The 17,970-nt window shown below is 40.2% G+C and overlaps 1 protein-coding gene across 1 annotated transcript in view; it reads right to left on the bottom strand.

The window, feature by feature from the left end:
* Positions 1 to 1,068: 1,068 nt before the first annotated feature.
* Positions 1,069 to 17,970, bottom strand: part of ARL6IP5 (ADP ribosylation factor like GTPase 6 interacting protein 5) — a 27,665-nt gene continuing 10,763 nt past the window's right edge. The window contains exons 2-3 of the mRNA XM_027864129.1: positions 6,479 to 6,696; positions 1,069 to 2,260 (exon numbers count right to left, since the gene is read on the bottom strand). Coding sequence (XP_027719930.1) covers positions 2,088 to 2,260; positions 6,479 to 6,696 — 391 coding nt within the window. The 3' untranslated portion in view covers positions 1,069 to 2,087. The remainder of the gene's footprint in view (positions 2,261 to 6,478; positions 6,697 to 17,970) is intronic.

Here is a 17,970-nt window from a genome sequence, read left to right as displayed (position 1 = left end):
ATATGGAGCCATGAGCAAAAAGCTAAAACATGTTACTGGTAATAATTTACATCCAAGAATTGAAAGATATCATTGAGCACTGAAAGAGAGACAGTGTAGCATAATGGATGCAAAGCACAGTAGGCATTTAATAAATGCTCGTTGACTGGGTGATTAACCTGCAATGTGGATACACACACACATATTGTGTGCATGCAGAGGAGGAAACAAGCAATAGGGGTTTCCTCACTATGGAGTTCCCTCTTTCACTGAAATCCCGGTCCCCATCCCCATATCCTGTATTTACCCATATATGGAGGTGTCGTCTCTCCCAATAGAATAAGTGCCTTCAGAACAGGGACCATCTGCCTTTTTTAAGGGCTTACACAGGCTCACTGATTGATTGAGAATTGAGGCAATTCTATATGTCATCATCACAAATCACTTCCTCTTCTGCTGGTTAATACTGCATTCTCCTCCAAGGCCAAAGAGTTTAATGAGCATGTGTTTCAAGAAAAAGTCTTGCAAAAACTGTTAGCAAATTTTATACCCCACATTTACGTACTCTTCAAAATTAGAGAGCATCATCACCATGACAACCGCATTGGAAGAGGCTGCTGCAGAACTGTGAAAAACTAAACCGCAAGGAAATGGAGCAAGCTTTTGCTTCCTACTTCGGAATACAGAGAGATTTCCTTTGGTCAATACTGAGCAGTGTAGGACACTATCATGGTACAAGGTGTTCTAAGCATCTGAACAATTCCCAATGTGAGAACACATGTTCCTCCCTAAACAGTGAGTCTCGTGTTACAGAAACCCTTTTCTATAATATATTTCCATAAAATATTTAATTAAGTAGTTACCACAAGTGATCTAGGCATGGTTGACCTGATTGTTAGACCTTTTTTTCCCCTTCTCTTGAATCAAAGATTATTTCAGTTTAATTGCTACTTCAGCATTAAAAAGCCATTGGTTATTATTTTCCCACTAACTCTGAAACGTCTTTTTTGTTTAAAGATTGTGTCCACATGCCTCTGGACTAAAGATGAAATTGATCATTGTTGCCTTTCAATAAAATACAAAGACTCATTTAAATGAATTATCTATCCAGAATATTTATTTCACTGCGTTCCAAACGGTACAATTAGAAGGTAAGGGGAAAACCAAACCAAACAAACAACCCATTACTGACATGAGTTTTCCACCTTCCTAGAAACCACAACAAAAAGCTATATGAGTAATATAAATAGTACTCAGTAGAACTCAAGATTTGTTAATACATCTGGTCAAGCATGACACAGGTTACACAGCTGCCTTCTTTAAGAAAGGCAACACTCATGCTCATTTTGTAGCACAAGCTTGCTGGTACAAAACTGATTAGGGTAACTTAAAAGAATTTATAGAAATCTAACAATGTATTTTGCTAGTCTCCCACATAGCAGACTTTAAATCTGTAAACAGAGTGGGGAGTGTTTATCCAGTTTTCACTGCACAGAATCAAGCAGAGAGAAAAGCAATACATGAACTCGGCTCTTAAAAGATAATAAAAGCAATTTACATACAAAAAAGCTTACCATACCAGGGTTTGGAGGGGTAGGGGAAGAGGTAAGTCTCATATCATCTATTCTAATTAACAGACATTTCTATTCACCTGTATATACCTCCATATTTTTGTTTGTTTCTTAAGGCTGTTTTGAACTCCTTTAAGATATAAACAATATCACTGTAGTAGACATTATTAACACTGATCAATACTTAGAAATATGTTCATTATAACAAAGAATCAAGGGTTATTTTACCCCCATGAAGAAACACAGATTTTGCTCAGTTTGTCTAAACAAGTATAGACTAAACGACTAAAAAGGTCTTAGGACATAATAGGAAGATGGGTGACTTTTGGTTGGGTTCTCCTCCTCTCCATCATGGCAAGAGTTGGACATAATTTGACCAACCCGCATCTTGCCACCTAGTTAAGTTTTAGTAGGGCTCTCTCTATGGGCACCTCACATTTCATACACACAAACAGGAAGCAAGTCCTGGACAGGAGCAAAGGAAAAAAAAAACTATTCCTGCCATGGATTTAATGCACGTCATCAGGCTACAGACACTTATTCCTTTGCTTTACTGATATAGTCAGCGATTTTGTTGAAGCTGTCTTCCTGCTGCTCCAGAGCATCAAGAACGATGCCCATTGGGGTTTTCTTCAAGCCTATCCCTTCCATTTTGTTCTCTAATTTGTTCTTGATATTCCGAAGTCTCAAAGAAGCATGGATGAACATCACTGGAAAAACAAAAAGACAAATAGATTTAAAATGTGTGTCCATTCTCCCCACGAACATTCATTATTCTCAAAATCTGGGGGGTTAAATGGCACGCTCTTGTTTACCCAGCCCACCCACATCGAGCTCTCCAATTTATCTGGAATATTTTGTTCTCCTTCCCACTCCCTGCCTCACTAGGAGAGGGGCTGGAGAGGTCACCTGGGGTGGGGGGGCTTTTCTCTGGCAGGAGAATTGCATGGGATTGCTGGTTTCTCAGGTTGCCTCCCTCATGGGTCAGCTTTTAAATCCACTGTATCTAGGTTTGCTCTACATGATACCTAGGCAGACTTGATCAGGACGGTAAGTCAGACCATACCAGAAGCTTTTGACCTGGAATCTATGTATTTCAGGGGCTCTAGGAACTTAGATGAGAAAACGTCACAATTTTATGTTCACTAACCTCTTAACTGAAATTCAACATTCCCTTCCATCCTGAATACAGGCAATGAAACATTACTGTGAGGAGGGGTTCATTTGTAAGCTACATCAACCATCAAAGAGGTCCATTACACAGAAAGAGGGAAAACCCGCTATAATATAGTTTTAAAATCTTTTACAAGTGTTCTTGTTCCAATTTTAGATAGAAGAAAGATGTGTCAGTGTGGTTCTGCACATCAAAGAAGAAATATATTGAAAAGCTGAGCAGGAAAAAGTACTTGTTTAAATCTGCCTTTCAACACAACACAAAGGCATTATTTAAATGAATTATCTATCCCGGATATCTGTGGTGAAGTCCAGAGAGTCAGAAGACAGCTGGGAGGGCAATGAGGAATCCACATCTAATCTAGCTGCAGTGCCTATTCATAGCCTACAAACCATGGGAAGAACACTGGAGCACACCAAAGGATACCAGGCGATACGGTGGGTGCCAACCAGCCCTGGTTTGGTTCTGAGAGAAATTACAGCTCGAGAAATCTTCTCTATCTAGAATACAGCCTGATCCAGGGCGGTCCAAGGCAGTCCACGGCTGTGGGGTTTTATATTGGGCCAGAGCCTTTCTCACTTCCTCCACGTTAGAGTGTGCAGATGCCTTTGAAGATGCCAGTCAGGTGTGTGTCAGTTAAGTACAAACTGCAGGGGCTGAGAGATGGGGGGATGCCAGCCCTCTTGTCCCATTGGGGAATTCCTCTTGGGCAGCCATTCTGCAGAGAGTCACAAGCTGGCCTCCCTCCCTTCCTTTCCTGGTCTTAGTCTGCCTCTCTGGACTTCACCACCATATCCCTGCTTTCCAGCTCCTTTTCTATGTGTCTTCCCTCTTTAGAATAGAAGCTTTCAGAGGACAGGAAATGTTTCTTTTTGCTTGTATTTCTATCCCCAGTGCTCAGCACAGTGGCTGGAACGCAGCAAGTGCTTAATAAATGCTTGCTGCCTTCCCATGCTTCATCAATCACTCTAGGTGTTTCTGAGAGGAAACACAGGTTAGTGGCTAGCATCAGACCAAAGTCGAGAAGTTCAAATCCTGCCTGACAATAGCAGTGTGAGCCTGAGCAAGTCACTGAAATTCTCTGAGTCTCTAGAAAAACAGGGATAACATCACCTGTGGTACCCACACCTCACGGGCTGAGACAGAATCAAATGACAGAAAACATGGAAAGCCCTGTGCAAACCTTAAAGTGCCATAAAACTGTCAGTTAGGATTACCCTGACAAAGCTATAATTACATGAACTGCATATCACAACCCTCAGCCTGCCTTCTGGGAAGGTCTGGGCTAATCAGCATATTTTGGATAGGGCCTGTGAAGTCATTGGTATGGGGAATGCCTGATGAGGAGATCCTCCCATCAACCAGACTGGCACCTAGTCTTAGGTCCCTTGGGCACCGAGAAGTGAGTGTATGTGTCAGAGACAGGACTCCAACCTCGCTCCTTACTTGGAGGCTAGCTCTCTAGCCAGTAGGCCTCTCCGCCTCTCCAAATCAGCCTCCATCAGAAGACCAAAATGTGAAGTTAGGCTAGTACTTGAGGAAAGAAAGCCGGAGGAAAACAAAAATCCACGCTAGCTCCCGGCCTTGATTTTGGAATGAGTCCATCTTTTAAAATTCCACATTAGAGCCCATAGGTTCACTGAAGAAATCCTGTACGAGTTAAAAGTAAGTTGTCTCCTCCAACTTGCTAGGCTGGTATTTTGCTACACCTTTCAACGAATGCAATTTGTGACCTTGATTTCTGCTAAGGAGAAGGGCAGTTCACCAATGGCTCCTCATTTCACTGCATGCCATGAGCCGAAGCCCTGGTGTCAGTGGACAACGAACCACATTAGATTCAGTTGCCCATCAAGGAAGAAATGGCTTCGTTTCCTGGGCGTCCATAATGTGGGTTCCAGTGTTAAGAACAAGGCAAATCACACTGGGATCATGGGATCACAGCCTTATACCTGGAAGGGACCTTAGCCTATCTAATCCAACTGGCATTTTACAGATGAGAAACCGAGGCCCAGAATCGTCCAAGTGACTTGCCCAAGGTGACGTGAGTAAAGACAGCCAAACTAGTGCTTTTCTCCCACACTATTTTCCACACTATCTCAATGCAGTTAGGTCAACCTTTTGATGCTGATTCGGAAGCAAAACAGGAAGAATGTGGCGGCTGATACAACCTGTCGGGCCAAGACTGAAGTTTAAGCTTCCAAACAGAGCCAAATTTAAGAGAGAGAATTATAAAGACTGCTTGAAAGAAGTGGCAGCAAAAGGCAGGTCTTGTCCTCATCCTAACGAGTAGAGGCACGGAGGGAACAAGCATTTATTAAATACCTACTATATGCCAGAGCCTGTGCTAAGCACTTTACAAACATTTTCTCACTGCATCCTCACACAACAGATGGGTGCTATTACTATCCCAATTTTACAGATGAGGAAACCGAGGCAAACAAGGTTAAGTGACTTGCCCAGGGCCACACAGTTAGTAAGCACCTAAGGCCATATTTGAACTCAGGGCTGCCTTACCCCAGGCCCGGCACTCTAACCGCTGTGCCACCAGCTGTATAGACAGTAAATAATAGATCTCCAAAAGAACAATCCATTCTTTGACGGCACTGAACATCCTTAGTGGCTACTACGCTTCACAGATTTATGGGATCTCAGGGTTGGAAGGTACGTCAGTAACCATCCAATCCAAACCATAACCAAAGAAGGATCTTTATATACACCAGTCAAGTGATCATCCAGCCTCTGCCTGAAGATTCCCAGAGAGGGAAAATCCACAAGTTCTCAGGCCGGCCAGAGGAAGTGTTTTCTGACCACAAGCCTAAATTTATCTCTCCACTCATTTTTTCTGCCCTCAGAGGCTAAGGAGAACAAGTTTAATCTCTTGTTCACAGGAGGTCGGTGGGGCAGCATAGTAGACAGAGTACAGAACTTTGAGTAAAGAAGACCTGAATTCAAATCCTGCCTGGTACACTTAATAGTTGTGTGATCCTGGGCAAGTCACTTGATCTAAACCCATTAGTTTCCTAGTCTGTAAAATGAGGATAACTCCCATGGCTATTGTGAGGATAAAATGAGATAATATTTATAAAGCACTTTGCAAACCTTAAAGTGTTATATACATATTATTATTAGTTATTAGTAAAATGAGGGAGTTGAGGATCCTTCCAGCTCTATGACCCTATGATACCCCTTCAAATACTTGAACAATTATGTTACCCTAATTCTTCTCTTTTCCATGCTAGATACCCCTAGTTCCTTTAACTTACCCTCCCCTGCGATCCCTTCACTGTCCTGGTTTCCCTCCTCTGGATACTTTCCAGTTTATCAAGATCTTTCTAAATGAGGCCTAGAACCAAACATAGCACTCCAGCTAGGATCTGATCAGGCCTAAGAAGAGTTAAGACTATCATCTCCTTCTTCCCAGAAGCTACGATGTCTCTCAATATAGAATAAATTTGGTTTCTTATCTACCATTTCGCAGGACAGACTGATTCTGAGCTTGTATTTCACTAAGACCTCCATTTCTTTTTCAGCTACCATGATGTCTAGTCATATTTCTCCCATCTTGTACCTCTAAAGTTAATTTTTTTGAACTCAAGAATAATGGTTTACATTTACCCCTATTAAATAATATCTTATTAGATTCAAAGCTGGCTGAAATTCGTACAGAGCTTGATTCTGCCACTCAGGGCACTGGGCAGCCCTACTGGCTTTGTGCCATCTATACATTGGAAAGGCAGGAGGCGACTTCACTTACGCAGCAGAGGAAATGTGATTCCAAACACAAAGACCATGACGCCGCCAAAGAAGGAGATGAGGAAGTAACTGGACAGCATGACCACCATGACAAAGGTGGTGGGGTACTGCTTCTTCAGGCGGCGAAGGATGTCTTTATTTTGGGCAGCCCACACGAAGCCCGTGAACACGAGCACCACCACCGTGCCCCCCAGAATCATGTTGAAGGGACTCAGGAACCTGGGAGAGACAAAGGACAGAGAAGGATTAGATAGATCCAGGCAGTTTTAGGCTTGTTTGGGGAATGGCGTTTTTTAATGTTGTTGTGCAGATCAAATGTGATCATGTATGCAAAGCATGACATAGTTATTAGTTATGACTTTTTTAAGGCATCCAATGGTGGTATGGATTGAGCACCAAGCTTCGTACAAAGTCAGGAAGGGGACGGCGGGGGAAATAAGTATTTACTGAACGCCTACTGGGCCAGCTGGGTGGTGTAACGGATAAAGCACTGGGCTTGGAATCAGGAAGACCTGAGTTCAATCCAACCTCAGACATTTACTAGATATGTGACTCTAGGCAAGTCACTTAACCCGTTTGCCTTAATGCACTGGAGAAGGAAATGGCAAACCACTCCAGTATTTTGCCAAGAAAACCCTATGGATATTATGGTCCACAGGGTCACGAAGAGTTGAACATGACTGAACAATAAAAACGACCACAAAGTGCCTACTGTGTGCCAGGCACTGAGCTAAGGGCTTTACAAATATTTTCTCATTTGATCCTCAAAACAGCCCTGAGAGGCAGGCGCTGTTAATAAACACAGGGTCACAGGCTTAGAGACGGAAGGGACCTTATTACCCCATCCAGTCCAATCCCTTCACGAGGGGGAAATGGATGACGATGAGAAAATGGAAGCCCAAGGTAAATGACAGGACCTTCCCAGGATCTTAAAGGTAGCAAGTTAGCAGAGGCAGGATTTGAACCCTGGACCTCTGACTACAAACCCAGGACGTTCTTCCCACTGCATTTAAATCTTACCACTGACACACAGCAGCTGCAGGGCCCTGGACGAGTCACTTACCCTATGAGCCTCAGTTTCCTCCTCTGTAAACAAGGGATGAGAATACACTTAGCACCCCCTTTGGTCACCAGGCTAAAGTGAGAGTATGTATACTAAGCATTTTGCAAATCTAAAAACACTACGTAAATGTCACTTGTTATTATGATCATCATAGGATCTATCTGTGGAAGGGACTTCAGGGCCAGCTAGTCCAGCCCCCTCATTTTACAGGTGGGGAAACTGAGGCCCAGAAAGGGAAATGACTTGCCCAAGGTAGAGCTGGGATTTTATCTCAAGTCCCATGACTCCAAATTCTCTACTTTTTCCACAGTCTCACAATGCTTCTCACCATCAACTGGCATTATGTTCCAGGTCGTTGGTTGTGGCATTTTTCTTTATCTTTTTTGTGTATTTGTTTTCAGTTGTGTTGGACGCTTTGCTACCCCATTTCGGGTTTTCTTGGCAAAGATACTAGAGTGGTTTGCCATTTCCTTCTCTAACTCATTTTGCAGATGAGGAAACTGAGGCAAATGGGGTTACGTGACTTGACCAGAGTCACACAGATAGTGTCTGAACTTAGGTCTTCTAGACCCCAAGCCCAACAATTTATCCACTGCACCACCTAGCTGCCCATTTTTATCCTTACTAGCCCAAATTCTGCTAGAATCCAGTACTGTGGTTTATGACAGCAGGGCCATTCACTTCTCTTTTTTTTAAATAAATTTTTATTTATTTTTAATAAATTTTTAAATAAATTTTATTTATTTTTAATAAATTTAATAAATTTTTAAAATAAATTTTAATAAATTTTAGATAAATTTTATAAATTAGAATTTTATTTTAATAAATTTTTAATAAATTTTATTTATAAATTTAATAAATTTTAATAAAATATCCTTTTTAAAAAAATGACCACAATTTCTCCCAGTATTCCTCTGCTCCAAGTGAGCCATCCAAATATAATGAATAATATTTTAAAGGAAAGAAAAATATCAGCAAAACTGATCAATACATTTTTAAAAGTCTGAAAATATGATCAACGTGCCACACCTGTGGGCCTCACATCTTGGGTGACAATGTCTTCTCGTGACTCTTCTGAGCCATGCTTGTCCTTTGGAATTTGGCAACATTTCCTTTTGATTGTTTGTTGCTGTTCCTTCTTCCCCTTACACTGTGTCTGTTCTTTCTTGTTTCTGCTTACTTGAATCTGCATCAGTTTCTGTAAGTCTTTCTATGCTTCTTTGTATTCATTAGCTGGGCTAATCCAACGTTTAATATAATCAAATATATCTAACTAATAAATGAGAGGCAGCATGACATAGTAGACAGAAGACCAGTAATCAAGACCCCAAAACACTCAAGCTTTTAATTTTGTCTCATGCCCAATTTTTTAAGTTATTTTGGAGCAATTAAAAAACCCTTGGGAATGGGGGAAAACACACCATAAGGTGAAAACAAAGAGTAAACACACATTAGCAGGAAGGATGAGGCTTCATCCTTTTTCAAAAATGGAGTCAGTTACCAGGTCCCATTAGAGATTGGCTTTTTATTGATTATACATGATGTAGCATTATGTTATTACTAATATTTATATTGTATACAATTATACAACCCTTGGGAATGGGAAAAACCCCATAAGGTAGAAACAAAAAGAAATACAGGAGCAGGAAGGATTGAGCTTCATCCATTTTAAAAATGGAGTCAGTGACCAAGTGCCATTAGCAATTGGCTTTTTATTGAGGGTGAAAGGATAAATGGCATCTTACTGGAAACAAAAAAGAGCCTCATAAGTTCAGATACTTTTTATCACCCTTGAATGTACCCGACACTAATGGGAAATCAGGCAATTAGGAAGGATAATCAAAGCTGAAATGCACTGAGAACTTGGTCTAAATATCTCTTCTTTCTTAAGGAAATATTGGACAAGCTAACTTTTGAGGAAACACAGCATGTGACTAGATGTGAGCTGTTTCGCTGAAATATACTTAGAAAAAACTTTTGTTATTGATATCTTCAGCTTTTATACCTTTTTTATCTCTAAATAAAACTTTGTTCCCCCTCACCAACCCAGAGAGCTTTTCTCCATAACAAAAAATAAAGAAAATAGCAAAAAATGAAAAAGTAAGAGAAAAAAAGAAAATGGTTCTATAAAACTGACCAACATATCCACTGAGTCAGACAGTATAGACAGTCCCCTACTTCTCCCATGATGGAAGAGTGGTCTGGAATATACTGATATATTATGTAAGGAGATACTGTGATACAAAATAAGAGAAGAGGTAATAAAATATAATGGAAGGGTCTAAAGTACTATATGGGACTATCTTCTACCTTTCTTTGTATGGCCACCACTACACAATGTAGGTTTTTTTAAATTCCCAACAATGGAAGATGATGAAACACACATGTTTGCATCTGAATCCAGATATGTTCATATTTCTATATCATGCTCCCACTATCCATTCTCAAAGACTTTGTTTGTACAAATGAACCTTGTAAAGGGTAAATGTGTGGTAATTTAGTTTAATAGTTTCTTTCAAACATGTTATCAGTCTAAGTTCCACAGGAACTGCATGGTGTCATATATAAACGAGGAGGATGGCTGGAGTGTGGACAGCATGGTTTGGAAGTGCCTTGGAAGTGAATGTTTGAATGAGACAAACTCTTTAAAAATGCCAAAGACTCATCATGTTATAGAATGACTAAAATGAGATAATGCATGCAGAGTGCTCTGCAAATTCTAAAATGCTATATAAATATCAGCTTTTATCATTAGGGAAAAAAGTACTGGATTTGGAGTCAGGAGATCTGGATTCTGATCTTGGTTTTGATCATTATTAAATGTATAACCTTGGTTAAAGTCACTGTACCAGTCCAACTCTCAGCTTCCTCATCTGAAACAATAATGCCTGTCCTACCTGCCTCTCACATGGTGGTTGTGAAGAAAGTACTTTATAAGCCTTAGAAGGTAATATAAATGTGAGCTGTAACCTGCTCAAATATTTTTATGATGAAAATTAGTGTGCCCAAATTTGTTAAGACACGAGACCATAGATGTAAGAAGGGGGTCAACCTTTCTTGTGGCCTAGGCTCCCCCCATTTCCCCACACTGGCAATCAGGTAAAACCAAAGACTCCTCAAATTGATGGTTTTTTAAAATTCATAACTGAAAGAAGTATGAAATTTCAGTTAAAGTTAGTGAAAACAAAGTTTGGGTGTTTTCCCCCCACATCTATGTCCACAAATCTCCTAAAATCTATCCATGGACCGCAGGTTAAGAATTCCTGACCTAGAGCCAGAAAGGATCTCTGATAATGATAATGACAACAACAATAATAACAGTTCTTGTTTATATAGCATTTTGAAGTTTGCAAAGCATTTACAAATAGTATCTTATTTGTTCCTCACAACTCTGGGAGGTAGGTATTATAATTATCCTCACTTTACAGTTGAGGAAACTGAGGTAGACAGAGGTTAAGTGACTTGCCCAGAGTCATGTAGCTTACTAAGGGTCTGAGGTGGAATTTGAACTCAGGTCTTCTAGATTTCAGGCCCAATGTTCTATCTGTTTCACTAACTGGCTGAAACAAAGTATCAGAGACTGCATATAATGGCCCAAGAGTATGATCAGATTCGATCCTCCTTAATAGATCTGGTAAAAAAGTAAAAATAAAAGTAAAAATAAAAATATAGTAAAAATAAAAAAGTAAAGTAAAAATAAAGCTACGAAGAAAAACAAAGACACAAATTTCTTCTATAGCAGTCCGGAGGACATTCTAGATATGACATCTACTTTGTTTTAAAGGATAACCTTTCCCCCCCCAGTCTGCTTCTCACTTGCCCCAGCTGTTCATGTGGTCACTTACAAGAACAGTACAAAGTCCTAAGGAATCTGGTTTTGGCTTACAGCACACCCAGCCCTAATCTATAATTAGACCAGGAACTGAAGCGTCCAAACTGGAAAAAATGAACAACGTTACTGAGGGCAGAAATCACTTTCAGCCGTGTGCAACCCCAATGGAATTCTTTCTATTGTTCCTTTCATGGGGCACCGGATTCTCAGGGCAAGGCAACGAACCTTGAGACGCCAAGTGTTACCAAAACCACTGTCACCAAAACCACTCCAAAAAAGAAAAAGAAAAAAGCCGCAGAGAAAACGGGCTTCATTTTTTTTCCAAGGGAAGGCATCAGTGTTGAAGCTGAAAACTAGTACTAGGTGTAGATGAGTCAAACTTTAGTAACAGTTGTGCTGTTAGTCATATGTCATAGGAAACCCCAGGAAGATTCAGGATCAACTTTCCATAAATATACCACCCATATTTCATGCAGACAACTGGTCTTGGTCTCAGCTAGGAGTCATACATAGACAGTTGCTGCCTCAGCCCCATATGAGGACAACTGTACACTCAGTGGGGAAGATAACCAAGAAGCTCATTTTAAAAAAAAGTCAAAAGTGTTTAATTAAATAATTTTCTTTTGGAGGTATTACATTTAAAAAGCTGTCCCTTACAATGAGTAAAAGAGCCATAGCCATCAGTTACAGATGAAAAGGGTTTTGTTTTTTTAAATAAACTGGGGAAACTGGCCAATTTGTCTGGATACATAATGTCAACATCACAGAGCCTGGCTTATTCTGTGCTATTAACCAACTGTAAAGAATCAATTTCTTCATTGTAACTAGAGTCAATTTCTCCACTGTGACTAAAAGTCACGGAAAACTGGGAGGCGGTGAGGGGAGGGGGCACTCAGCACTCCCTGTTCCAAGGGAAGAGAAGTTGGCTATTAATGGGTGCTGACATATCACAGAGCCAGCCAAAATAATTCAAGAGAGCTGACCCTCTTGCAATCTTATTGCAATTTACTGAAGAGGAAAAAAACAAAACTGCTGCATCTTATCCTAATCACAGAAACAAAGATCTGTGAAGCCTGAAATTATCTTCAAGCAGAGAAAGTGATTTGCTCAAGGTTACATAGCTTCATAAGGTAGCAATTTCTTTAAAGCCAGAGGTTTGTGAATGGGCTGTGAAATATTTTGAAGATTCCTAAACTATTCTGGATAGGACTCATTTTGACGTGTCAATCAATCAACAAGTATAAGAAAATATGTACAAGGGGTATACAAAGGAAAAAAAAGTAACATTCCCTGCCCTCAAGAAGCTTCCATTCTAGCAGGGTGGCCAATGGCATGCAAAAAAGCACATACAAAATAAATGAAGATCTTTTTCGGCAGAGGAAGGTGCCAACAGCTGGGAGGGATTGGGACAGATTGATGTCACTTCAGCAGAGTTTTGAAACAATCAAGGGATTCTATAGAAGGCAAATACAAAGGCCTGAAAAAATTAATTTGAGCCTAAAATCTATTCTGGACTGAGGGTAAATAAGGAGCATCAACACTGAACTTCGGGGAGAGATGTTTTGAATCACTGAGTACAAATTCAACAGATTAAAATAAAATTGGGAAATATTTAACAAAATAAATAAAAATACGAATAAACCACAGATAGATAAATTCTTAGAAAACCACTAAGAAGTGATGATCTTGTAAGTCAGTATATGCCCACGGGATCCTTATGTATGGTTTAGTGGCCCCATTTCTATTTGAGTTTGACACCACTCATCTAGCCCAAATTACATTTTACAAATGGAAAAAACTAAGATCAAGGAAAGGCAGTGACTTGGCAAAGGTCACACAAATGGTAGTAAATAGCAGAGAGTTGGGATTTGAACCCAGAGCCTCTGACTCCAAATGATGATAGCTAGTGTTTACATAGTGCTTTAAGGTCTGCCAAACACTTTATACATTGTCCCATTTGATCCTTACAACCACCCTGGGAGGAAGGTGTTATTATCACCCCCATTTTACAGATGAGGAAACTGAGGCAAACAGAGATTAAGTGACTTGTCCAGGGTCACACAGCTAATAAGTATCTGAGGGTGGATTTGAACTCAGGTCTTCATTCCTCCAAGTCCCACACTCTATCTAGCCTCAGACAAACTGGGACCTGGGAAAGACCTTGGCTTAAAAAGGCCAAGGTCTCCCACTACATCTGGAGCCATCACTAGTCATTCTGACCTATGTCTTGGCATTAGACTCCAATGAGTCTGGAGGAGAGAGCGAGGCAGATGACTTTGCACAGCCCTCCCTCAACTTACACCCAATTCACTTGCAAGTTAAGACATCACCTTCCTAATGTCACTGGTCCTCTTTGAGAACAAAGGACAAACAGCAGCAGTATTCTATCCACTAATCCATCTTGCTGCCTTCTTCTTTCTTTTTCTTGCCTTTTGGCTAGGCAATGGGGTTAAGTGACTTGCCTAGAGTCACACAGCTAGTAAGTGTGTTAAGTATCTGAGGCTGGATTTGAACTCAGGTCCTCCTGACTCCAAGGCCAGCACTCTATCCACTGTGCCACCTAGCTGCCCCTGCCTACTTCTTTCAGTTCAAATCCAGTTCTCCATGATGCAGAGTTCTTGAAACCTTTCAGTTCAACAAACATTATTTATGAAGTGCCCACCACATGGCAAAGCACTATGCCAGCCACTACAAATCCAAGACAAGAAAGAAATAGTCTCTGCCCCCAACAAGCTTCAGTTTTGCTGGTAGATGTAACAGATACACAGATACAGAAATACATGATTATATTCCTAATCATTAATTAAATAATTTAAGTACAAAACGCCATTAGCATAATACTTTCCTAGTTATTCATTACATCTATTATAACAACCAATTTATTCAACTGAAAACAAGGCAAGAATTATGTTTATACTAGACATGAGTTTATTTTTATACCTAAGAGGCTTAACATAATTAGAATCCATATATTACTATCAGTATATAATGGTTCTATTTACCTTCTCACAAGGTAAATACCTTTCAACAAGGATGTGGGCTGGCTAACAAGACACTTGTCAATACCTTAGATTAGATGGCAGTGAACAATTAACCCCTCCAAACTTAAGTGTAAAGGAAAAGACACTGTGTGTATCCATAATCAGGAAGACTCATCTTCACGAGTTCAAATCCGGCCTCAGACACTGGCTGTGTGACCCTGGGCAAATCACTTCACCCTGTTTGCCTCAATTTCCTCATCTGTAAAACAAGCTGTTGAAGGAAATGGCAAAACCTCTCCAGCATCTTTGCCAAGAAAACCCCAAAATAGGGTCATGACAAATTGGATGTGATTGAAACGAATGAACAACTAAAAATCAACCCTATGAACTGATATTTAACACACTTACTAGCTGTGTGACCTTAGGCAAGTCACTTAACCCCACTGCCTAGCCAAAAGGCAAGAAAGGATAATGTGTGCATCTATAATCTATTCCTCCTTGCTACCTTACTAGCCAAAAGATGATTATTATCTGAAAGTGCGATTCTAAATCCTTTAAAGGCTCATAGAGAAGCTCGGACCTGAGTTTAAATCCTACCTTAGAACTTAGTTGCATAACCAGGGGCAAGTACTAAAAACTCAATATTTTGTGCTAAAGATTAGATAATCTACTGTCACTAGAAAGAAGTGAACCATGGCATACCAGTTATTTCTTACACCTGAGCAGTCTGGCCATTTAATTTCTCTGGGTTTCAGTTTCCTCATCCATAAAATGGGAGAACGATTGGATTCTGAGGTCCCTTCTACCTTTAAATCTAAGAGCCTATGAACATAAAATGGTAGGTGGAGTAGGATTTTTTAACTTTACTTAGTGTGGTTGGTGTCCAATACCAATTTTGGTATTCTCATTTGTCCCCCTAAATAATTAAAACAACATGGATGTAGAAGATTCTAAGCAGGTCAGAAAATAAAGTCTGGGCACACTTACATAACTCTTTTCTCACAGTAGCTCTGTGAGGTAGGTGGATAAATAGTATTATTTCTACATTACAGATGAAGAAACTGAGGCACAGAGGTGAGGTGATTTGTTCCAATTCACAGAACTAGCAAGTTTGAGAAGTGACATTCAATGCCACATTTCTTTTTCTACCTCCAAGCCCAGAGCTCTTTCCAAAACACCTGGCAGCTTCCAAAACGCCCAGGGCAGACGTCAGTGCTCTTATCCTACTCTGAGTGGGCTTTCTAGACATGCCACATCCCTGCATTAGCTCATGCACATTGGTTCATGTACTGTGCATGGAAGAGGGGAGAAAACCCCCATATCTTAATTGTAAATGCTTTCAGAGCTGAGACTTCGATGTTAAAAAGAAAAGGTTCATAACAAGAGAAAGAGGAAATCTCTGGGGATAAGCAATGCTCTACAGTGTCACCTAACATTGAAGCTAAATGGTGAGAAGATAAATGAACAATGACCAAATTATATTCAGTTTCTTTAGGGACAGTCCCTCCTATAAATAACAATTATTTTTTTTAAAAGTCCTCATATTATTTTGTATAAACTGGAAAAATCAATTGCCATCTTTGATTGAAGATTTTCCTAAATCAGGGGCTCCTCACCTTAACAGATTTCAAAGACTTGAATGGAATCCATAATGGGCAGCTAAGTGGATTACTTACTAGCTATCTAGTGCTGAGCAAGTCACTTAACCTCTGTCTGCCTCAGTTTCCTCATCTGTAAAATGGGAAAAATAATACCTTACCTTACAGGGGTGTTGTGAGGATTAAACAAGTTATCTGTAAAGCACTTTGAAAACTTTAAGGTGCCATATAAATATGTATTATTATTATTAACTATGATTATATCACAAATACTCATTTTAGTGACATTTTCCTCTGAAGGAGTGGTCAACTCAAGTCAGTCTAAATTCCCCTTACCAGGGCAAAAGGGGCATGAACTTGCCACAGCACCTGGGAGAAAAGGCAAGGTCAAAGGTGAGGGACTGAAGAGACAAAGAGGGCAAAGGAAATTTGGGAAACAGAACAGACAGTAATAAAGCACATCTATGCAGACTGAGGAATCATGTACTTGAGATCCCTGAGTCCTGGGTGTGAATATCAGGGTCCCAGTACCTTGAGAGATCTGGTGAGGTACATGGTCAGATTGAGAGAAATGTGTTTTTACTCTACTGGAAAAGTGTGTGACTAGAACAAAAGAGGGGCCAACCATCTACGTTTTCCAAGCCGTTATTAGATTCGTCACTTAACGAGGAATGATCACTGGCATTTATGCAATGTCAAACGATCTCAGGCTAGACTCCCACCATATTGGGTGAATTCCCTAGATGATTCATAGGAAGATCGCACAAGCGTTAGTTAGCATAGGATGTAAAAGCATTGCTGGGTTGCGATCTGCACAGGTGGAGGGAGAACCCACATCAGTGAGATGGACGAGTAAAGACTTCTGTCGTTATGGGTGGAGATTGTTACTTGAGTTCAAGTTAATGTAAATCCTAATTCAGTCAACAAGCATTTATTAAGCTCTTACTCTAAGCCAGGCACTGTACTGAACTTAGGGATACAAAGAAATGCAAAAATATTCCCTGTCACGCAAGTCTGATCACAGTTACATAACTCTTTCCTATATTCTAAAGCAGGAGACAAGTAAAGAACTAAGCATATATAGAGTAGGTAATAAACATTCTGATAAGTGGTGTCTGTCTTTAAGGAACCTAAATTAACACCATCAACAGCCATTCAAAGGGTATCGCCTAACTATTCACGAAGGAAAAACCAAGTGGATGAGAATGCCTACCATCCAGTCTGCCACAAGATGCTAGTTGAACAACCTGCAGTACGTTGCTGGACATCCATCTCTATGAGCTATCTACATCAGTCAGTAACCACAAATGGAGAGGGAGCTGGGTCTCGGGTTAATTAGGTTGAATTACCTACGGAAAGTTGTAGAGTTCTTCTAATGACCCTCAAGGTCTCCCTGAAACAAAGGCCCATTTTGTTAATAACAATTCTAGTGTTGTTGAATGGTTGCAAATCATAAAACAATACAATCTTGGGCAGGGAGGGTTAATTATGAACTTAAAGATAAAAAAAGGAACATTTCTATATACACAGAAGAACACAAGCACACACAGAAGGATTCTGTATGAAATCTTAGATCTCAATTTCATACTTCTTGCTTTAAGAAAAACGATACATGAAATTCTACATGTTACTTTCAAAACTGACTTTCTTATTTGGAATTCCTCCTGAAACTCCTTCTATGATCTTCAGACTAGTATGACTGTCAAAGAATTGAAAACTAATATATCACTGGGAGCAATGGGAATACAGAGGAACGTGGTGAGGGAGAGCAGGCCTCAACATGTAACAAATAAGGAATTAGAAAGAATCAAGGCAAAGGATGTCAACAAAAAATAATGATTTTCCCCTACCCCCACTGTCACATGGCAAGAGGGAAGGATAATGAATGGATAGTCTCTGAGCTCTATCCTTATGCCCAGAGAAAGTGAGACACAGAGAGACAGAGAGAGAGAGAGAGAGAGAGAGAGAGAAAGGAAGGAAGGAAGGAAGGAAGGAAGGAAGGAAGGAAGGAAGGAAGAA

The sequence above is a fragment of the Vombatus ursinus genome, unplaced genomic scaffold (genome assembly GCF_900497805.2).
Source record: "Vombatus ursinus unplaced genomic scaffold, bare-nosed wombat genome assembly UNPS02014773.1, whole genome shotgun sequence".
Lineage (NCBI taxonomy): Eukaryota > Metazoa > Chordata > Mammalia > Diprotodontia > Vombatidae > Vombatus > Vombatus ursinus.
Note: the sequence above shows the minus strand (reverse complement) of the source record. Positions and strands in the feature narration are given on the sequence as shown.